General features: G+C 42.7%; 2 protein-coding genes across 3 annotated transcripts in view; both read left to right on the forward strand.

Moving 5' to 3' along the window:
* The window catches only part of myt1lb (myelin transcription factor 1-like, b), a 37,492-nt gene extending 32,305 nt beyond the window's left edge, over positions 1–5,187 (forward strand). Inside the window, exons 12-17 of the mRNA XM_031876842.1 lie at positions 1–206; positions 855–949; positions 1,113–1,216; positions 1,310–1,453; positions 2,296–2,355; positions 3,498–5,187. The exon at positions 1–206 is cut by the window's left edge and continues 15 nt beyond it. Of these exons, the coding sequence (XP_031732702.1) occupies positions 1–206; positions 855–949; positions 1,113–1,216; positions 1,310–1,453; positions 2,296–2,355; positions 3,498–3,638 (750 nt within the window). The 3' untranslated portion in view covers positions 3,639–5,187. The remainder of the gene's footprint in view (positions 207–854; positions 950–1,112; positions 1,217–1,309; positions 1,454–2,295; positions 2,356–3,497) is intronic.
* Positions 5,188–12,301: 7,114 nt separating this feature from the next.
* pxdn (peroxidasin) overlaps positions 12,302–24,097 on the forward strand; it is a 68,063-nt gene continuing 56,267 nt past the window's right edge. For both annotated transcript variants that reach the window (XM_031876830.1, XM_031876831.1), the window contains exon 1: positions 12,302–12,548. In XM_031876830.1, the coding sequence (XP_031732690.1) occupies positions 12,364–12,548 (185 nt within the window). In that variant the 5' untranslated portion in view covers positions 12,302–12,363. The remainder of the gene's footprint in view (positions 12,549–24,097) is intronic.

The following is a 24,097-nucleotide window of genomic DNA, read 5'->3' on the forward strand; positions in this document are numbered from 1 at the left end:
TGTGATGGACAGGGACACGTGACGGGGAAGTACGCGTCCCACAGAAGCGCATCGGGATGCCCCATAGCAGCCAAGAGACAAAAGGACGGCTACCTAAACGGCATCCAGTTCACGTGGAAGTCCGGCAAGACGGAGGGCATGTCCTGCCCCACACCAGGCTGTGACGGCTCGGGTCACGTCAGCGGCAGCTTCCTGACACATCGGAGGTGGGTCAAGGGCGTTACGTCGAAGGGCTACGTTTCAAGATTTGAAGAGTTGGGTTTCCATTCAATGCTTTTTTTACCAAAACACAAATTCCTTGAGATCCGCATATCCTTCCTTCCAATGAATACAATGAAGAGAACAAATAGTTTGCGTTTCCTACAGAATAAATCTATAGGATGTAATGTGTTAGTTAGTTAGGGGTGTCACGATGTACCGGTATTGAAGATAACCGCGATGTTCCAAGTTACTGCGAGAATCATTAATTTTGCGCTCTTTTTGCCGGTCCCTGTGGACTAGAGCGGTGTTGTTTCTCAGCGCCTCCCTACACTCGGGTTCAGAGTGTAATTCAGCCAATCTTTTTTTTCTTCTTCATTTTCTATAAATATTGCGATATTATTGTTATTGTGAATTCTTTTGGCAACGATAATCGTGTAGTGATAATTTCATATTGTGACTGCCCTGTTTCCGGTCTTTATGCTAAGCTAAGCTAACATGTCCGGGCTTTAGTTACGTATTTGCCGTGCAGACATGAGAGGGGTTCGAGTTCTCCCATCAAACTAGAGGCAAGAAAGCAGAGAGTCGAACATTTATTTTAAGACCGACTTTGTGTAATATGCTGAAACAATTCTTCTCCCTGTCGCTGCCTGCAGTCTGTCCGGTTGTCCACGCGCCACCTCGGCCATGAGGAAAGCCAGGCTCTCCGGAGTGGAAATGCTTACAATAAAGCAGCAACATGCCGGCGACGGTAACTATAACTACCGCTCACCCACACAACCCAGCCCAGACGAGACATTCTTACAAAGTCATATCATGCTTTTTGTGATCACTCGAGTCCAACACAAGGACTGTTTATGTCATTTCTGACTGAGGCCTCACAGTAGTGTGTCACTGCCGCTCTTCCTCTGTAGGACTGGAGCATGAAGAGGACATCAAACAGCTGGATGAAGAAATCAAAGATTTAAGTGAATCGAACTCACAGGTGGAAGCAGACATGATCAAACTCAGAACACAGGTAAGTCACTTCTACATTCAGCGGCCTGTGTGTTTCTGTACATCTGAGTTGAGCCAGCACAGAGCCGACTGTAACATCCTGTCACCCGCCCAGATCACAACAATGGAGTCCAGCCTGAAGTCCATAGAGGAGGAAAACAAGGTGATTGAACAGCAAAATGAATCTCTCCTGCATGAGCTGGCCAACCTCAGCCAGTCACTGATTAACAGTTTAGCTAATGTCCAGCTCCCTCATATGGTAAGGGCCAACGGGAACGGAAAGCCGGCAACTTGCAGAACATAGCTGACCATAGCATCTATTTTCTGTGCATTTAACCACAGCCAATTGTGCATGCCTCCTTTAAGATGTGGAGCATTGCTTTACTTTCCAAACAGTGAGGGGCAGTTGTGATTGGGCATCTGTTCACAGTGGTAGCTACTCCAACAACAGTGATCTGTGCTACGTTCAACGGTTTAGGTGAAACCAAAGTGTATTTACAGTAGTTCCCATTGAGGTTGTGTGTGCTTTTAGAATGCTATGATGATTACATTGTAGAGCAAAGTGGTTGACTTAATTTTGATTGAATTGTTTTTTTGTTTTTTCTACAAAATATCCATGAACTTCAGACATTGTCTTTTATTGTCTATCATTTGTCTCTTGCAGAAGAAGAACAGAAGTATTACATTCTGTTGTTTGATAGTAGTCACACATCCTGCCATTCTTTCATGACATCCTTACACATAATGGATTAGTTTACATTTATTCCTTGACAAAGAATCATTCATCAATTAAGAATCTGGTCTAAGTGGCAAGCTAATTTGATCCGATCTTATCCTCCTTTTATATTTCAGCAGTAGTTCAGATAAGTCCATGGTGTTTAGTTAGAATTTGACCTCCGTATTCTGACACCATGGTCTGTGCTGACTCCGTTTGTCTTCTATGTGTTCATCCATGTCCAGCTTCTATTTCCCTGTTCATCTACGGTCTTCTGTGTGTGTGGCTGTATATCAAATACTGCCCTCTAGTGTTTCAATGTAAGAATATCAGCTTAGTTTCTCAAATCAAACTAACAGAAATGTGTCCCTCCTCTCCTACCATAGAAACCACTGGCACACAAAGAGCCTCTGAGGAACAACAGCTGCTTACAGCTGCACCAGCAAGTAAGACGATGACTTCACTTCCTCCGTAAATGTTGTCGTTATTATGGAAGCAAAGAAAGGCCCTACAATCCTAATACTTAATGATGACATTTATTTCAGAACATATCATAGCCTATAAGAAGATTGTCACACTCTTAAAGGGTCAATTTGGAATTTTTCAACCTGGATTTTCACATGTGTTTGTGTCTAAGTGACTTACAGGGATAACAAGCTCTGCAATTGGTCCGGTATTGAGGGAGAAAGCTGCAGATGGCAGCTACTATGTGATCACCCGGCGTAATTCCTCACCTTCACTGGACATCCACTAAAAGAGTCTGACAACTTTATGGAAAGAGTCTCGCTCAGGCAAAAGTCTTCTTCTGAAATCTCACAAGGTTAGATTTGTTGATGGAAGACAGCGGTTGAAACACTGTCATTTTCTATGTCATGGCTGCATATTTACATATCAACATCGAACTTGTAAAAGTGGCGACCAGGCATCAACTCTTGGTCGCCCAAACTAAAAATATGGTTGCCATTTTTAGTCACCTTATATTTTGAGTAATTCAAATACTCTACAATTATAATGTAACAAAAATAATTAGCTGTTTGCTGTCCCTATTTTGTATATGATAAAAAATTGTGCCACTGATGGCAACCAAAGGCCAAGAATCGGTTGCCAATTTCTCAAAATGGTTACCAATGACAACCTGGCAACCCTTACTGTAGAGGGCTGCCCGTATTTATCTGAGCCGGAGTATATGGATGAAGAGCGGAGGAGGAGAGAGACGGTCAACAGGCGGAGGAGGGTGATCCAGCTGCTGCCAGGACATGAAGCTCAGGAGGCTGCTGGTGACCCTGTGCACCACAGAAGAAGAATGCTGCCTAGAGGCGGGACCTGTCGCTGGCCCATATTCAGATCTCACAACAGGAATTCTCCTTGAGCGGGAGTAACAATCTGAGCCTGCCAGAGGCAAATACAAGCACTATTAGGTCTCCTTCAATACTGGACCAATTTCAAGAAACTGTTGTCCTCATTAGACACAAAAACATGAGAAAACAGGGTCCAGGTTGAGAAATATACTCCGAAGTCATCCTTTTAAATCCTCCCTCATCTCTGTCTTCCTTTAACAGCTTCCATGTTGTGTCTTTGGTTTCTGCAGGAGCCAATAAGCGAGCAGAACTTTGACGCCTACGTCACCACCCTCACGGATATGTACTCAAGCCAGGACCAGTACCAGAGCCCAGAAAACAAGGTCTTGTTGGAGAACATCAAGCAGGCTGTTCAAGGGATTCAAGTGTAACCGGTCAGCAAAGAGAGAGACTTAAGTTCCCCCAGCAGGTGTGGGCCGTGGATCAAATCTACATACAAACAGGCAGTGATGGTTTGGTCTTATATAGTGTTATTGATTCTAATTTCTGCTCTCTCAAAAAAATACTAAGAGGTACGATGCTTAGGTAAGACCTCCAAATGATTTCTTCCTTTTCTTTTCTTTTCGGGCCTTGCTTTGAGGAAGAACACAAAAAGAGTCAACGGCAAGATAGTTTTTGAGGACGTTCACATTTTGTACGTTTTCATATGAGCTGACATCGTGTCATGTAATGTTTCTAGCTGCTCATGTATGCACATTTTTAGTGTATATTTCTGAACAGTAAGCTAATGATGATGGGGCGCAAGTTCTTTTTATTGCTCGACGGCAAAGCATTTTAGATGAAACAGAAAAACTGGACAGTGAAATAAAAATGAAAAAAACTACAAGCAAGGCGGAAGCTACTTCTTTTTCTCATCACTGGAGGATTTTGGACTCGATGATTTTAGATGTTTTTTTCCTTCTTCTTCTTCTTCTTGCGTGTAGATTGTGCAAGAGCAAGAACCGGTTTGCCAATCTCTTTATTTTCTGACAATGCTTGAGAAACGTTTGTGTTTTGTTTTGATGAAGAACAAAAAAAAAACAGAAAAAAAACAAGACGTGTAGCTGTAGGTGGGGGCATTTTTAAACTGGTGCTGTAAACGAATCCGGAGAGGAAACTGACCTGATGTATGTATGAATGTATGTATGAATAGTTCTATTGTAAACATCATTACACGGAAACCCAATGGTGGAAAATCCCATGATCTAGGAGAGCCAATTGATTCCTAGAGGAACATGTTCACATGCTCACTGAAACTAATGTCAAACAGAATGACGTGTGAAGACAATGACCACATTCTAGCCTTTAGGTGTCAAATCTGCGCAATTTGGAGACTCGTGTTGTTTGGATCAAGAAACGTCTCAGCAATATAATAACTAAATCAGTTGTTTATCGTAGGTACGGAATGCAATGTGCAAAGGAAAATGAACAAAAAAAAGGTTGGGTATATGCAATTTCTTGTTTATAAGCATTGCGGGGTAACATGAATCTTTTTAATATAGCCTATGTAAAATATTGATTTTTATACAAATCTTTTAATACAAAAGTCTTTTTAAAAATGGAGGGAACCTGGACATTGAATTTTAGAAGGGAAAGTATATGAGTTCCACTTTTTTTCTGTACGATTTTGCACAGGGACACCTTCGTTTCCATGTTCTGATGTTCTCACAGAAAGTGAAAGCAGTACCCGAGAGCCTGAAGGGGTTTCAGAGGGTTTTGTAAAGAGTATTTATAGAGTATGACAGCGGGACTTACAGGGTCACTGTCCCCACTTATGTGCCAGTAGACTATTTGCACTTGTCCTTGAAGATATTACCCTTGCGTACGGCGGCGTGCAATTTTTTTTCCAGACGACCTCTTTGGCACACGATTGGAGCAACCAACTGCTTGGAGCCACTGCAGGCGTGGATTGAGTCCCACTGAGAGAGAGAGAGAGAGAGAGAGAGAGAGAGAGGAGGAGCAGGGACTCGGAATCAGAGAGGAAAGGATGATGATAACCATAGCAGTGATACTGTTGGCTATTATCAAGTGTAAAAACATTGCTCTTTCATTTTTGCTATGTTTTAGGAAGATGAAGTTCTCCCCCAGCAGCACTTTATATCTAATCACTGTACAAAGGATTAAATAGTCAATCAGTTCAAGTTTTAAAAAAAAAAGAGAAAAAGAAAAAGCTGAAGAGATGGTGAGACGAGACCTTGGAGGCCCATGCGCCCCTCCGTTCTGTTGTTCTAGTTGCTAGCGATCATGTTCAGAATTGCCTTTTTCGAGAGCTAATGCAAAAGGTGCTCGTCGTTCACCTGATTGAATCTCATCTATTGTACTTTACCGTTCTCCTTTCGGGACTCTTACTACCCATCATCCATGACTGCATACGCCTTTTTCCACAGCATCGTGTCTGCAGCTTTTTCGCCAATATAGTAACGCTTCGGTAGAGTAATAGCTAGCACCAGTTTTTTGAATTAATTCTCATTACCAGTAAAAAGGGAAAAATGGATTTTAAAGCACAAACCGGCTGCTCATCTGATGTTGGTACGTACAGTAAATAACCAATCTGAATAGAGTTATCTGTGACTATCTATAGGGAACACAAACAGGTTGTCACATATTTAGGAAGCTGACTTTTCATATCAATTATTGTGAATTCATCAGAGTTTTATTGTTTTATTTGAGCCGATTCATTCTAAAGGTTGTTTTTCAGTGGCCATCAACAAAGACAGGATTTTGTATAAACTATTGTGCTCTCTGTGGAACTGAAGTTTGATTTATTTTTGTACTACACAGCATGGATTTGTTGACATTTTAATTTTGCTATAAATGTGTGAGATCACAAGTTGCTGTGATATTTCATTTATAAATTGTGAACTTTGTACAATTTTTTGTCATGCTGGATGTTGACACATCTTACTCTGAATAAAGTAAAAAAAATAAATTAAAAAAAGGTGTTTCTATAGGCCTGTCAAATAATGTATTCTGTGTGTTTATTACAGGTTGATGCTGCAGAGCCGCGTCTTCAGATCCATTCAACTGTTAAACAGTTTCATGTACAGTGTCACAGATCACACACGTGCCTCAAGGGGCTCGACTGTTAACATACACTCCGCCAGCAGGGGTCAGCAGACTCAAAGTGCACCGTGTGCAGCTCATGCTGCTGTCTGAATCATTACAGTGACCTGCTCATGAAAAGCAGCTTAATGTTCCCAAATCAAGTTCAAAACAGCCACCAATATGTAAACTATCCTCAAATGAGCATTGTGTTAATCAACGTGCAAAACAATATTACTATGTGCTCCAACCCTTGAACATTGTTCCAGTCATTGAAAACAACACAGAAAATGAAGTATGTCCCTGGAAGTGACTGACATTACTTGACAACTTGTCTTTAACGGTTGAATAATGTCGAATTGGTTCGCGTGTTTAGTTTGGTTGCTAAAGTTGACGTGTTAGCTTGTGATTCAACTCATGCTAGGAGCAGTGGAGGTACCAGGTTTTTGTCTCTTTGTCGTCTTTTTGAGTCTCTCTGCCCTTGTTTTGTGTGTTGTTGGTCATTTTGAGCCTTTTGTAGTTTTGTGTCTCTTTATGGTCATTTTGAGTCTATTTTGTAGTTGCTTTGTGGTTGTCTCGCTCCATTTCATAGTCATTGTGAGTCTCTTTGTATCTGTTTTGCATCTCTTTATACTTGTTTTGATCTTGTTTTAGTCCCTTTTGACTTTGTTAGTGTCTCTTTGTAGTCGGGTTGTGTCTCTTTGAGGGACATTTTGTCGGTGAAGGCCAGGGGGACCCCTTACACTTTGGGCTCCTGTGCTTGTGCCTCGTAGGCCTGTTCAATGATCCATCCGTGCTGCCAACATCTACTTGACTGATTTGGATTCATCTTTGCCACAACGTGTGGTGTTCTAAAAAATTTGTTAATTATCTTCCATTGAAATTCTCTCTGACACTGTATTCATAAACATGAACATTTTGTACATCTTCCTTATCTCCTCCAAGCTTCCAGGCTGGCATTGTTCCACTTTTACAGAGACATCTTTATGTAGCCAGCATCTCCATGAACATCTATCTCATGGAACAGCACAGTGTGTTCCGTTGCTTAATGTCTACTGGTGGGTGCCTTCTTTCATTGGCCCTGGCCTTCTCATTTCACTTCTCCTTTATAGCTATAATTTGCAGAGGTGAACATGCGTCGGTGTTGTTGGTCAGTCACCTGCACTCTGGCTTACCCCGTCGAATAGCCACAGCTCTCACATCCACAAATGACACATGAACCATATTAGATGGTAAATATTAGTCATTGGCATTTGCGTGTCAATAAGTTCATCATCATGACCCAACAGCTTGCCAGGAGACGTCTAAACTGATCTTGCTGACCTGCGAGTGTCTCTGTTTCCTGTCCTCCTCTGAGGCCACAGTTCACCAACAGCCCTGTGTGGAGAAAGCAGAATGATTTGAACTAGCAAGGCAAATGGTGTTATATTGTTTCACATGAGCCTCCGGGGCTACATCTGACAACTCAGCCTGTCTGGAGTAGACATGATTTGTAATCCATCAGTAATTCATGAATCTGATTTCCTTCTTGGTGTGGAGCAGCTTAGGGGGTACTGTGTATCATTTATCAGCTTGAAATGAGGCTTGAAATATGACCTTGGATGCTAAATAGCCTTTGGTTTAGATTTAGATTAACTCTAGAAGTAACAAGAGTGGATGGAGAGCAATAATGGGCCTCCATGAGAATTAAACGTGCCAATACATATTGGTATAATAGAATGCTCCCTGTAAATAAAATACCACAGTCCATAGAATATTCTGAAACAATGCTTCCACTGTATATCGCTGCTTCCAGTCTGTCAGGCTGTGGAAATGCTAACAATAGCAATGGGACAGCATTGCTAGCACTGGAAATGCTAACAATGACACAGCAGCATGCCAGCAAATAGACACAATTACCTCTCTCACCCACACAATACAACAACCAGAAACACCGGCATGGATTGATACTGAGTGGATTTCCAATTTGATATAATAGACCAATCAGAGGGCGTAAACTACCAGTCTGCTTATAGGTTGTAAGTACAATATTCTGGTGAGGAGCTCCGTAAAAGAGGGCTGACTGTCAGTGGTTGATGGACGTGTGGTGTGAGACAGTCATGGAGCTTTACTCAGCGGAACAGCTATTCACAGTTTTTCCATTAGGCTGTTATGTTATTTTAAAACCCAAACACGTTTATCTGATGTTGGTATTTACATCACAAATACACACAAAAAGGTACATTTGAATAAATTATTTAAAATTACACTATATCATCACTCTGTGTGGTAATGCCCCGTAAAATAGTAAATATAGGCCTATTACACCTGATAACTTTCAAAGGTAGTGTAGTGTCATCTCCACATTTACCAGCAGATGTCAGCAAACCCAAACTATTAACATAGGCACTCAGCGTAGTAATGATGTAGGTGGAGGCCACAGATATGGTGTTGGTTGACAGGCTTCATGTAAATCTGTCTGTGTTTTAGAAATACTGGGATGTCAACTGATTTAATGGGGGATGTATTTAATTGTTTAACATGTAGTTACAGGCGTGGTTCCTGTTCTTGCTTCTGATTGGTGCGCCAGTGCCAAAAAACCCACAGACTGTCCACGGGCCTACCCAGTGCTGGGCCTACCTAATTATGCACACCTGTGATTCATCGTAAAGCTAATTAGCCTACACTGTTCGTTGAAAGAGAGTAGTAAGCCAATTATATTTTAAGTCATAGCATGAAAAATAAATATATCTTAGACCATAAGCTAGCATTAGTGTTAATGCAATGAACGTTTTAGTGCTAAAATAATGTGGACTCCGTGCTTTACAATAATATGAAGGCTATCTATAACGTAATTTTTTATTCTTGCTTGCTGTTAGCGTAAGCTATCACTATAGCTATTACTCAGTAGCTAACGTTGCTCATGTTGTCTCTCTCCACTAGCGGCAGTAGGCGGGACCTGCACCAGGGGCCCTCGAGCTAAGCTAACGTCAAGCTAGTAAAGTGAAAATGTGTTTTCTTTGCAGACCTTTGTTCATTTTTGTCATATTTCTCTTTCAATGCAGACATTTGAACATGACAGAACAAGCACAAATGTACCGGGCATAATTGCTTTCATTGATAATGACCAGCTGCATTCCATGTAACCAGTAGGTATGCCGGTTGCAGAGCCCGGTTGCAGAGCCCTGCGCTTCAGTGATGGAATACATTTGCTGAAGTAGTTTCTACTTCATTGTTGAAATAGGCCTACCTGTAGCCTACTTTACCGTATTATTTATACTGTATATTCAAAATGTTATATTTCCAGTTGGTAGCTGGTCCTTGGAACTCTCAGCATGCGGACAAAAAAGGTGTCAATGCAAGTGAAGGAGGCCATTATTGGGTTAAAAAAATTGGTGTACCTTGGTGAAGAAAAACCCTTCATAACATCTACTGAAGTCAAGAACACTCTGGAGGAGGTAGGCGTGTCATTGTTAAAGTCTACAATCAAGAGACGCCTTCAAGAATCTAAATACAGAGGGTTTACAACAAGGTGCAAACCACTGGTAACACTGAAGAACAGGAAGGTCTGATTAGACTTTAACAGAAAACATCTGGAAAAGACTGACCAGTTTAGGAAAAAGATTCTTTGGACAGATGAAACCAAGATGAACTTGTACCAGAATGATGGGAAGAGAAAAGTGTGGAGAAGGAAAGGAACGGCTCATGATCCAAAGCAAACCACATCATCTGTCTAACATGGTGGAGGCAGTGCTTTGGATGGGCATGTATGGCCAATGGAACTGGGTCACTGGTGTTCATTGGTGATGTCACAGATGATAGAAGCAGCAGGATGAGTTCTGAGGTGTTTAGGGCTAAACTATCTGCTCAGATTCAGCATAATGCTACAAAACTGATTGGACGGCGCCTCACAGTGCAGATGGATAACGACCTAAAACATACTGTGAACACAACCCAAGAGCTTCTTAAGGCAAAGGAATGGAATATTCTTCAATGGCCAAGTCAGTCACCTGATCTCAACCCAAGTGAGCAGGCTTTTCACTTTCTGAAGATAAAACTGAGGGCAGAAAGACTCACAACCAGCAGCAGAAGGAGGCTGCAGTAAAAGGCCTGTCAAAGCATCTCCAGGGAGGAAACTCACCGTTTCTGGTGATGTCTGATGGAGCCAGACTTCAGGCAGTCATTGACTGCAAAGTATTAAAAACAATGATTATGTTAGTTTGTCCAATTACTTTTGAGCCTCTGAAAAGGTGGATGACTGTGTAAAAGTGGCTGTAATTCCTAAATGGTCATTGCGATTTTTCCATTGTATTTCCATTGTAATGGTTTTATCCATTGACTTAAAGCTGAAAGTCTACACTTCAACCACATATTGACTGATTAGTTTCAAATCCATTGGAGTTGTGTAAATAAGCAAAATTAGAAAAATTGTGTCATAGTCCAAATACTTATGGCCCTGACTGTAAGTCTGTGCTATGTTGTTTTTTAAACAAATTGATTGTCAGTGGTTATTATGTATTCTTGAAGCCTATCTATGAGAATTCGTTCTAATACTTTAGTAAGTAGGCTGCTAGTAATGCTGGATATTTTACTGGTTTGATCTTTGATTACTGGCACTAATAAAACAGCATAGAGTAAGGAAGTAGGCCAACAATCCATAAAAACACATAAAGTAACACTGGAATGTTGTGGCTAGCATGCTTCAGATGTTCTGCTGTTATTTGGTCAAGGCCACATGCTTTGTTCACTGCCAATTTCTCAATGGCATACAACACTTCATCATCAGGTCTAATAAACACACCAGCATCATTAGGAACATCACCAATATTAAATTCATCACTCTTAACACTGTTAAAAATATAATGTTTACTCCACAGATCTGCAATACTGTCCGAACTAGTGGCCCCATCACTGTTGGATGGCCAGGGCATCTTAGTGTTACTGCACCTCAAGTTCTCTCCAGAAATCATAGACATGATTCTGCTGAAGCTTTTTGGTCATGGAGTTTGCCCTCATGGTCTGTTCATTTATTTGAATAAAGTGTGCAGCATATTTAAATCTAGCATGTGCGTGTTTCTTGTGTTCACACTCTGGACCATATCTTGCTTTTCCTGATAAAACCCAGTTTTTAAAAGCTTCTTTAGCCTCTAGATGGAGTTCAGACACACATTCATTCCATCCTGGCCTAAGATTATGCTGTTAAGCCCTTTTTTTGCAGAATGATTCACTGCCATTATTTAGACAATTCACAATTTTATCATACATTATGCATAGATCACTATTGTGGTTTTGACCAATCTACTTTAAACCTTTGTTCATGATTATCATAACTGATCAACTCAGGTCGACTCTCAACATTGAATCTCATAGAGACAGGTATGTGATCTGTGGTAGCCGCTCATACAGGATTGCATCATCCTGGAGACAGTCATGAGCCTCAGCTGCACAGTACAGTGATCCAGCCCAGAGGTTGTACCATGCTTCACTGCTGTATGTGTAGCTCTACTGGCAACAGCATTTTGCTGGAAAGAACCAACTTGCTATCTTGACAAAATTGCATGAGGTGTTGATCAAACAGGGAGTTATTATCTGAGATATCAGCGTTCATATCCCCCACAACAAATATACATGTATATGCACTTTCTTTGATAAAGGAACATATAAAAGCGAGTCTATGAAGGTATTCATCCTCGTTTTGTTTACTTTCATAAGGAGTGTAAACATTTAAAATTACAAAAACGTTCATATTGTGTACAACTTGAATTGGCATACACCAGTCCACCTCTAGCCTAATCACACTGATCAGTGGATCCTATTTCTCAGTGTCCCAGGCGCAACCACGCGAGTTATAGGACACAACTGTAATGTCTCATGTCTCACGAGCCTATCTGCATGGCAGCAGATGTCTCAGCCTCAGGCATGTTCCTTTACGACAACTGAACATCGTCAATTTCTTCCTCTCAGTTTTCCACACACTCCCTCTCTCTCGCTCTCTCCCTCTCTCCCCCTTTCCCCCTTCCTCCCTCCCTGCCTGTCTCTCTCTCCCCCCGGTGAGCCGTTAGTGTGTGAGAGGCTCGGCTCGGCTCACTGCTAGCAATGGCGCTGCGGGCTGGCCAGCTCTTTTCTCCGTGTCTACTCGCGGTGTCTTTGTTACTGCTCGCCAGCGGACCGCAGTTTGCGCTTTGTTGTCCGAGTCGCTGTTTATGCTTCCGAACCACCGTGAGATGTATGCATCTAAACCTGGAAACCGTGCCAGCAGTTTCTCTTCAGACTACCATTCTGTAAGTAGCTTTTCCCCTCAAATCTAACGGGAACCCACCCACCCACCGGGCACACCGGACCGGACTGCAATGAATGCTTAACGCCTGTGCATTTCATTACTTCTACATTTGAGGCCTGTGGTGAAGTTATAACGGCTGATATCCTTTGCGTTCATTATTCACAGTGTTAAAACAAACTTTTTGTAACTGCTTAAAGTAGTCGTGTGGGTCCTGTGGTAGTGCAGAGGTTACTACAATGTCTGGGAACGTTTTCACCCACTTGTGACACCTGCCAGTGAGTTGAGCTGCTGGCTGTAGGGGTTAATGAACGGGCTTTAGGGTCACACAGCTGGTGAAGTCGGCCTCCAGCAATGTGGAGGGCCAGGCTCCTCACCAGAGTTCCCCGACATGGAAGAGCTACTGAAGTGTAACATCTCCTTCATGGAGGCATGCCTTGATGAATTCTATTGAAACCTATACAGCTAGACAATAAGTGTGAGATCAGTGTTGACATGCTTTGGGGAAATGTGTACCGTCTTAGTGTCCTGGAAACATCCTAGTTCAAGGACAGACTTGACGAATGGGCTTGCTTCTAACAATGGCTCCTGACACAGAGACACGATGTGGAGCAGCTCCCAAAGCTGCTTCCTCCTCTGTAGTCAGAGAAGCCATCATTGTACTTGGATGGGTTTTGTTGCAGGTTAAACTCCATGTTTGACTTCCCCCCTCTGAGATGAAAGGAAGGAAATACTTCTCAGTTGACAAGCACTTGTGAACGTGGTCCTGGTTGTCAGGAGCTCTCTGCTGCAGTCACCCAACTCAACAAGTTCATGTCGCTGGCCACAGATCTGTCTAATCTCCCAAATATGTGGCACCCATTGTCTTTAATTGGCCTCTGCGATCTTGTTGTGCATTTGGTTCATACTGCATGGACCTATTAATAGCTTCATTCAGCCTGTGCACAGTGGGACAAAGAGCCACTCAGCCAGCCTGTAGCACAGCAGCATGAATTAGCCTTGTCCTCTTGTCATTTGGGGTCAGCCCACAGCGTTGAAGGAGCCCATGGGGCAGCCCTGCCCAGATCCCCCCCAAAGGAAAGATAAAAAGCCTCCACAGCAATGAAAGGCTTGTTCAGGTCTTGTGTAGTCTAAATCAGGAGAGCATGCTGTGGTTTCCCAGAAGCCTTCATGCTACTGAGCTTTGAAGCAGAAGCCACTTGTCGCTTTCCCCTCCTTGCTCGGCTGTCATGTCAGGACATGAATGAGGTTCCTACTTCCGGCCCAGCTCTAACTCATTCTGCTGTATGACATGTTCAGCCCCAAACTGGTCGTCTGCAGGGAACGATCCGAGACACCGCACTCGAGCTCACCTAAGAGCCGGTTCCTTGGCTGCAGTTTGTGGTGTGTTTGCTGCGGCTGATCAAACTAAGCCTCATAGCGTGGTGGTGTAAATGGATGAGAGGAGTGTACAGCTTCTAACTGTAAGAGTATTCTCTCCTTTGGTCTACAGTTAACGTTTGAGCGATACTGTTGCAACAAAGGTCCTGAGGTTTGAAGAGTTTAGCAGGATGAAGTCATCGTGGTAGATCTTCTAGAGACTCTTGACCTGTAGCTACTGTATATGCTGCATATGTATAGGCACTGCATTCCTCCTCCAACCTGGCAGCATGCCATCTAGGAATTCCCAATGATGCTATCATAAGAGTGTGAGATGATCCACCATACAACCCTTTAGCACACAGGTAGTGTAATCTGATGGACAGGTAAAGCCGTTGTTCACATCTGTTGCTGGGCAACAAAACATAGTTTAAACATTACAAATATATACTCCTACTTACTTATTTAATACATTTTTCTTTATTAGTATATTTTTAAAGCTGTATTCTCGCTGGCATGATTTCAAGCAGTTTTGTTGCTCATTGAATGTCCTTCATCATCGTGATGCTTTAGTCGCTGACGTCCGTGTGAGATCCACATCGATCGCCCACATCTGCACCAGGGTGAACATGCTGCTGATTATCTTTGTTGTGTTTTTATCTCAGTGCATGTGGGGGACTCACTTTAGCTCTCAGTAGACTGGGACACTCTATATGCATCTCTATATGCATACAGTATCATGTGTAGGATGACATCATATGATTAGTTTTAGAGTTGTTTCAAACAAGGAGTAGTTGTGTCTTCTTCAACTTCTTGAAACTCAAAACATATCTTTGTGTTTCCTGTGGGCCACGGCAGTAGAGAATATAACTATTGGCTCAGAAGTACTGCTGCATGTGGGCTTTGTGCCAACAGCTTTTCTCCATGACACTTGGAATGAGGAACATGGACGTTTTTCCCCAGATTCGTTAGGTTATGTGCGGCCTAAATAGTTTTTCAGCTGTTTTCTCTAAGGCCTTTCTGTTTGAGGCATGACGGTGGATTGCGTTTCCTCTGTAATGACACTGCTGCATATCTTCCCGGGGATTTGCTGGTGTTTGAGAAATGATTACTTTTACATTAGCACTATCAAATGTGAAGTATTTTTTACTGGTATTACCTCAGCAGCTCAAGAAGAAGGTAATCCGTCCCAAAACCAAAATGTTGTTTCTTTACTTTATTATCATCTATAGTTGTAAGTCGTTAGTGGCTCAATAAAAACACCATTCAGATATTCAGAAAATATATTATTTATATTTTTAGGCACACTAACATATTCAGATTATATCTCTGAATGAACCACTGTTACTTATTGTTTGATATGTATAAAGCACTTTGTAATCATTAGGGCTACATGCACTTTGTTGTTATCAAAGTACAAGTACCTCAGCAGTGTACTTCAGGACAGAATAGGAGTAAATGTATCTGGTTAATTTCATCTCTGACAGAAATTTGGTAAAATGTAAACAGTGATGTAAACTGTCTGTAACTCCAATCTCAAAGTACTTTTCCCTCCAATCTGTACTCTGTTAAAGTACTTCAATACATTTATGTACTGTTAACTTGTAGTGTTGTCACATTAAGCTGCAGTTTACTGTCTCTGTCTGTTTAGCTCCGTTAGCTGTTAGCTCTGTTTTGACCCACTGGGAGCTAACGGCTAACTAGATCAGTGATAGTAACTATAGTCAGAGGATGAGAAGACGCGCTCCAGAGTCAGTGCTCAGTTCATTAGTCATGTGCTAAGTGATGTTATACGTACACACAAAACTCCCTTTTGTCTCGGGGGAGATCTCCCTCACATGTCCTCTCTCGGCTCCATTGTGCCTCCTCTTTAGATGACGTGCAGCATCACAGTTAGGTAGTGTAACAGATGATTTTATTTCACAAGTCAGTAGCTCTGTGTTCCATGTTCGGACATCTTGGCTGCTTGCTTGTACTCTTGAAATATATTTGTATCTTGTTTTTATGGTGCTTTAAGTGTGATGTAACAAGAACAAATACTTTCACCACTGTGACCCCGGGGCCGTTCTGTACCCGTGTGTACAGTTTGTGAATCTGTCAACGCACTAGTTTGTCCTTTGTAATTGTGTGATTCCAGCACAGGGACGTATTCCAATGGACACTGGTATTGATCAGTACTCTGTATCAGCTGATACTCAAAGCCCAGATATCGGTAATCGGTAATCAGGACTGACGTTTCCAGTGTCCTGTGATGGATGAGGTTCTTCAACACAGTTACTGTACAAACTGCATACTTCACAGAAGTAGTAGGAAGTTAAAAGTTGTGTTCAATGTTAGCTTTGTGTGTGTGTGTGTGTGTGTGTGTCCAGATCATGAGTAGAATCTGGTGTTTTGGACAGGAGGGCTGCTGAGTGAGTTTAGTCGGGGTTGATTGTGTCACAGGTTGTAGCTGCACAGCATGGTTCTGCCTGGTAATGGCTGTGATAAGCAGACACATTTTTGAGCTCTGCATGGAGAACTACCTGGTGGTCAGCAGCCAGCCATTGTTCTCTGTCTAAAGGTCTTTTACCCCTCACCCGGCTCACGGCCCAAAGCAGTGGCTGGTCTCACTGAGACTAGCTAGTGAGTCAGGGAGGAAAAGTGGAGTTCCATTGTGTGGAATTTGCTGCAGTCAGGCTTTGTGAGGCGCTCGGTCTCTGCAGCATTATGGAATGCAAAGCCAGAAATCCCCAAAGCTTCACTCATTTGCACAGCGAGATCGGGCCCAAGATAGTTGTTGACAGGACCTCCACTGGCCCCTTCCTTTGCCCATCCAATGCAGGACAGCTGGTGAATTTAGGAGAACATTTCCTCTCAATAAGTTCTTGAATAAATCCAGAATTCTGGTTATTTTAATCCTTTTTTTACTAGCCATATTGATGGTGATTACAGTTCAAAGCTTACTGCACTGCAGAAATGTGTACAGCCACTTTGATAGAATACTGTTCTTCATGGAGGGCCAAGGCAGCTTCTAACAAATTAACACAAAGCCACATGAACCACATGTTGGTCTAAAATGATGTAACATTGTGGGTTTGACTATCCTGTGGAGAATAGTGGTACCAGCTGTGGCCTGCGCTGTACATTGGCTCAGTGACGTAAGTGCAAGCGACAAATACTGTAAGTAAAGGTCAGAAAAGGCCCAACAGATGCCTAGGAAAAGTCCTGAATGCATCGCCATTAATTGAGCAGCTACTTGCTCAGCATTCCCAGCTGAAGAAAGGATATTTGTGAGCAGACCTGGATGGGACAGGGGTTAAGGAAAGGTTGTGTAGGGTTTTGATGGGCTCTTGCTGTTCACCAGCACTCCCTTCACAAGAAGCAAATCCATGTCGTTTTTACACAGGATGTGCTCTGCAGAGAACCAGCCATGTTTGGAGATCCTGGTTCACTGTTCCTCCAACCGAGCAAGGAGCCGGCCATGTTCTTGTTTAAGAATGACTCATGCACGCCCAAGAGTCCTTGGCAAGCCCACTTGGGCATGTGTCACACAGCCAAACGACTCCCCTGACTAGAGGGGGAGAGAATGAGAGGAGAGGTCCACACATGGAACTCAGATGCTGGTTGAGTTGGGCAGCAGCCAGGTTCACTCGTCGTCCTGGCTCAGACAAGAATTTAGAGAAACCTCTTCTGGAACTTTTTCCTTGCAGCTATAGTCCCCATTTGAACAGTTGGGCATCATATGACTTTAGTTTGCTTTGTTAATACACAGAACGGTTTAAACCTACCGTGGTGAATGCCATGGTTGCAGATATGCACATCAGTGGCAGTGCCAGATATTTTCTGTTGCTAGTGCTGTGAGAGTGGTTGTTTTCTTAGCAAATGCAGTCCAGCTGTCCTCTCACTTCCAGTCATTGCTGAGCGGGAACATAACTCAGGCTGTACATCATGCCAGTGGTCTGACCGTTCAGCTACAAACATGGATGCAGGACAATCCTTTGCCACACACACAAACACGTTGAATGCTGTGTCATTGTCAGTGCTGCCTGCTGTTTGTGATGCTGAGGTTTGCTCTATTCGTCTCATCCTCACCATTATGTGCAGGAGTTTGAGGACACATATTATTGCTGTGGTACAGAGGAGCTATCTGCGTGTGGTGGCTCAGCTGCTCACCTGTGCACTGGTTTCTGCAGGTTTTCCACATATTTAACAGATTGCAAATGTGAAGTCATGTAGAGCGGTGCATAATGAAATCGACTAGATATAGTGATATCCTGTTTGTGTGGCTCCTCCCTAGTTGTCCAGAGCATTATTGAACAGCCGTAGAGACCAAGGGCGTAGGTTTGGTCTCAGCATTGGTAGGGACATATTGCTATATGAACAAAAGGGCAATAACATTTGGTTTGCAAACACTTTAAACAAATCAGGTGCTTTTTAACAGCAGTATTCCCTTTACACAGTAGCAGTTCTATCTCTTCGCTATCTGTGCTCAGTGTGCTGACTATGTGAAACGTTCCACTGCTGTGCAACAGGAATAAAATGTTTCAGCACGTTTCAGCAAAAATGTCTGTCTTCATGACAGTCAGAGCATGTGAATGCAGCTCTACTGTTCATCAATATAATGCTGTAACACTGAGGTGATGATGGTTACCCAGCGATCAAAGAATAAAGACACTTTACGCACAATTTAGGTGTATTTTCCCTTCAACTCACGAGGTGCAGCATGTTTTATACTTAATGTGAATATAATTCATACTTTGTTGGCATCTTATTCTGAAAACCGGATGTTCGTCTGAAGAAACCGGATGTTGTCTCACGTTAGTCTTTCCGCTAACTTTCACGGTCCTTCGCTCGCTCCCGATCTGTGCCGTTTGAATGAGTTTACCGTGAATTTCACGTGAAAGTGTCTGCTGAGTTGGCCACGGAGATCTGAGGCAATTAAAATTAACAAAATATTGGTGGGGACAATTGTGTCTTTCCTAAACTTTGGTCGTGACTAGTCCCTATGGACCCTATGCAAACCTACGCCCTTGGTAGACACATCCTGGTAGCGAATCACTTCACTATGAGTGCCTGGCTAAGGGAGCACATGGTTGTTATCAGTGTCACTGATCATTTACTTCCATCAATCCCTTTTTGATTTGACAGCTGTCTGTTGCTATGTTTACCGTTACCAACTGATGGGGGCTTGTGGCCACATCCAGGCCCACCACAGGGATGTGTTCCATTTAGAATCTACTGATGTGAATCCTTTGTTGACGTATTAAGTTACACGAGGACTCGCATAGAAGGATTGTAGTACATGTGTCGCCCCCTGAGACCACGCCCACATGGATCTGGTTACACGTGTAAATGTGGATGCAGCTGATCATACAGCAAAGGTGTTGTTAATAAACAGTGTGGATGTTGATTTTGTCAGACGACATAATTCAACAATGAAATAATGATAAAGTCAGTCCTTACCAGATGTTGGCTGTGATTCATAGTTTGGTTGTCTGCCAAGTGAAAAGACGACAAAGAAGAAGAAGAGACTTAGACGCAAAGTGTTTTCACACTGTACTGAATGTGGACGTAGTGTGAGTGGAGCTGCTGCTGTGTGAAACGTGTTGCCCAGTAAGCAGTGTAATTGTCCTGTGTGAGTTACTCTGTCCCTACATCACCTCAGTGCACTCACTGCTCTTCAATCTCACATACAGCGGGTCCCAAACAGTGTGTAGTCTAAACAGCTCATTCTAATGATCTTCGAGAGATGTAAGCCTTGAGTTTAGTTTATGCCAAAAAGCTGCAGTGCAAACAACAGAATGTGATGATAAAATGAGGCTTTCAGTCTCTTGTACAGTAGAGAACTCTCACTAGGAGTACACCTTCATTACATCTTTTACTTCAAAATCATCTTCCTGTAGTCGCTGGGCTCCGCTCTTATCACCGCGGCAACTTGAATGATGAGCCTAAGTGTGTGCAAGTGACAAATGATCTTTAGCTTTTCCCTCACTGTATTAATGCTATAACTGTCACGTTCCCATGGCTCCGTCATTACTGAGCCAGCTTTGCGTTTTGTCAACACCAAGAATAGTGTGTGAGCCTCTGCTGCTTACAGCTGCCGGCACAGTGCCATCAATACACATCCATGGGAACAAACATCATAAAAACGCTGATTTGTTGTGGACACTCAATGAACGATTTCTTGAAGACAAATGCTTTGTTTACTAAATGTGCTCCATACATACCGCTGCCTTTCAGTACAGCGTCACAAAGCAGCCTGATGGATCCTCTTGTTCCTCTGACTAAGTATAGTCCTTACTTCCTGTTTATTTTGTTGCTGTCATGCTTGCCACAGGAGCATTTGTATTAGTGTTACTGTTATGAATTGGCATCATAAAAGAAGAGCCTTGTTGCTGATCTTGTTGTAGATGTGGTTGTCTCTGGGCTCTGGTGGATTGGCAGCCATTACTAACAGATCCACAGACAATACAATCACTCACACACACGGCACAGTTCAGAGTCAAAAGACACCTTTCAGTCTCACTCACTGCTAGCCTGAGAGCTCTTGTGGGATAGATCGGTGCTGATACTTCCAGACACCTTCCATCTGCAGCTGGTGCTGTAAACACAGCCTGCTGCCACAGATAACACTCAACCAGTGAGACACACGTCCACACGGCCAAAATAATACCCACCAACCAGGACAAATGCTTCAGTTAACAAACTCACATTGACCCTCAGCAATCACTAGTGAGAGAAGTCAGGACAGTAGGTCTTGAAGGGGTTTGGATGCATGTGCTGACAGTATAGAGGACAGCACTGTGTGAGCCACTTCAAGGTAAAGCTTTGAATGAATGCTGTGACCCTTCCATTGACTAGACTGACCCCAGCAGAGATCACAAGCAGTGCCTTCACAGTGCACTTGTGATGGTTGCTGCTTGAACCAGCACGTAGCGCTCCTCCTCCTCCTCCTCCTCACCTTATCTCTCTTAGCTGGAGGCACATAGGAAGGACAGCCCTGCCTCAGCATGTCAGGGGAGCACTCTGCACCCTGGGCCCATTGCTTGGGAGGTGAGAGAGGTGCTGTACCTGTTCACCCAGCAGTGAAAACCCTCAACCCTCTCTCCACTCAACACCTTTGTGACATTTCCTCAGTGCTCAAGGTGCATTAAACCTGTTGATGTCTTATCTTGACATTAAAAATCTCAGTGAGGTTTCTCACACACATACTGAAGGTGATGCCAGAAGCAACAGTATCATCATAGCTGAAGGACGTTCCACGCAAATCCTTGCACTCGCTCACAGTCTATGGAAGGAAGTCAGCGTGTGAAGAAGTGGGACTCCCTCTGATTGCATCCACATGTGAAGGCTGTTACAGAGCCAATGACCGAACATTTCACCCACAATGAAGTCAGTTGATAGCAAATCATTTGGCCCACATGTTCACAGAAATATGAGGAACCAAAAACTCAGGAATGTATAGCTTTGTGGGTCTTACTTTGCCCAATGTGCACAAAGGGAAATAGATTAGATTAATGCTAAATAATGGATAAATACAGCATGTAAAATCAGGGTAGGAAATTTACATATTTTTTAGGGGGCAATTTTTGCCCCCACTGACTGAAATCCAGGGGCATTTAAAAAAAATTGGGGGCACTTGTGAAATAACATTCAACCTTTGTTCAAAATAATAAATATACTTATTTAGGCTTATGCTGCGTTCACACCAAACGCGTCGCGAATTCATCGCGCCGCATATTCGCGTCCATCGCGCCGCCGGTCAAAACGCCGGGGACCAAGTGTTCATTCGCGCGAATCGCGCTGGACGCGCCGGAGAGGGGGCGGGCGGGTGGGCCCGGGCCCGGGCCCTGAAAGCCGTTCAACTGTCCGCCATTAACCATGGAAAAAATAACCTCTATTTCTGCTTAGTATGTGTTGTGTAAGTCACAGATATCTCGGGAAACTAAACCCCGTCATGTCTGGGTTCATAATATTGTCCAGAGGAGCTCCATGGATTTTATCGAGCTGTATTCACTGTGTCTAGCAAGCCACACAAGTCGCTGTTTACTACAGCTGTACACACACACATTTATACACGTAGTTTGGTCCGGTCTCTATTGATATGAGGTATCGTGGAGCTCTGGGTGAACACAGACGGCTACAGTATTTATTTCCTGATTCAACAACGGCAGGATGTCACTGATGACAGGGGGGAGCAACTCAACGCTGATAGGCTATCGCGCCGGGGCGTAACGCGAATATTTCACAGAAGTTGAAAAATTTCAACTCGCGCGTCGGGGCGATTTGGCGTTTGATGCGGATTCGCGTCCATCGCGACGCGCCATCGCAGATTCGCGCCGCGACAGTCTCATCGCGTCTGTGCATAGACTTTGTATGTAATCTACTCGCGCGAATAATTCGCGACGCGTTTGGGGTGAACGCAGCATTACAGTATAAGAGCAATTGTCATCAAATGGCAATAATAAGACTATTAGGCAGTAGTCTACAGATTCAAAGTGTTTTCTTAGATTTTTTTGAACAAAAAACAAACATAAATCAGACAATCATATTCAATTTATTCTTATTTCTTTGTGGTTATTTATTATTATTACATTTTTTAAACAACTATTAACAATTATTAAGTCAACGATGCCTTGATTACATATACATCAGTCATTGTATGGAATTATTGTGAAAAACATTTTTGTAGCACCTCAAATATTGTGATATTACCCATTTTTGTCCCGAACTTATGCATTAGTCATTGTGTGGAATTTTTGAGAAAAACATTTTTATAGGACCTTAAAAATTTAAAAAATGTGCCTTTTGAAGGTACAAATTCAGTTCAGAGTTTTTACTTAGTAATATATCTTAATTGACTGTCAGTCAGGTATTATTAATTTCCAGCAACCCTCAAATCAAAGAATGAAGACACTTTACGCACAATTTAGGTGTATTTTCCCTTTAACTCACGAGATGCAGGTAGCATGTTTTATACTTAATGTGAATATAATTCATTTAATCTAATTTCCATTATGCAATATGTGTACTTGTTGGCATCTTATTCTGAAAACCGGATGTTCGTCTGAAGAAACCGGATGTTGTCTCACGTTAATTTGTCCGCTAATTTTCAAAGTCCTTCGCTCGCTCCCGATCTGTGCCGTTTGAATGCGTTTACCGTGAATTTCAGCATATAGGTTCACTCAAATTTAAGTGTCTGCTGAGTTGATCGCAGTCACAGGTCTGATTAAGAAGCGCTCCATTTATTTATCCGTTTAGAAAGTTCGGTTCTTCACTCACACGCAACATCAGTCAAGGCGAAAATCAAAAACATTCTATTGCAACAGGACCGGGTCATATAGGCTACGATGTTTTTGACAAGTTCATTAAATTATCACTATTATTAGAGGAAATTATGGGGGCATTTTTTGCCCCTCTCCTAGTGATATCGGGGGCAAAATTATATTTCTTAGGGGCAGTTTTGCCCTTTGCCCTCGTGTATTTCCGACGCTGTGTAAAATACATATGTAAACCTGGTAGGGCTGTACCGAAAGTCATTTTTTTTTTTACACACAAAGCTTCTATTGAGGTTTTCCAATGACTTGTATCTTTAATCAGTCAATTTTGACTTTACTGGAATGTACTGGAGTTATTGGATCACAAGAGTCAGAAGCAATCCCACTTAGAACCGCTGGAGTTTAATTCTTTATGTCAGACTAATATCAGTGTAGTCTGGTTTTTATCTGCAACTGTGCTGAAATACCAGCTTTGAACGCAATGAATAGAAATACAGCATTCAAATGTTGATTCAGAATTGGAAGGTCAACGTTCTGAATGAAGTTTGGAAGTATTTGCTGCAGCCCTAAAGCTTGGGATGATTTCATAGCAGGACAGGTTGTGTCCTTCAAACTGAGCAAAGACTGATCTCTACATTCTCATCACCCTAGCATCTGGGCCATTCTGCATAATCATTGGAGAAAGTTGTGTCTGTGTGACCCAGTCTCAGAGTATCTGCTTTGTAAGGTCATTGGCTGACTGAATGCTGGGAGACAGTTGAACTCTTACTGGGGGAATTGGGCCTTCTAGGAGGAAGGATGTAGTCCTCCCTTTCCTCACTGCTGTGATACATCTGCTGTGTGGTTCCTCTCTTTGACTGGAAGTGTTTTCAGGAGACTCTTTTCTCAGGATGCCATGCTGCGTCAAATAATGCAACAGTGTACTGTGGTAGCTGTA

The sequence above is a fragment of the Anarrhichthys ocellatus genome, unplaced genomic scaffold (assembly GCF_004355925.1).
Source record: "Anarrhichthys ocellatus isolate YVR2014 unplaced genomic scaffold, GSC_Weel_1.0 scaffold117, whole genome shotgun sequence".
In the NCBI taxonomy this organism is placed as follows: domain Eukaryota; kingdom Metazoa; phylum Chordata; class Actinopteri; order Perciformes; family Anarhichadidae; genus Anarrhichthys; species Anarrhichthys ocellatus.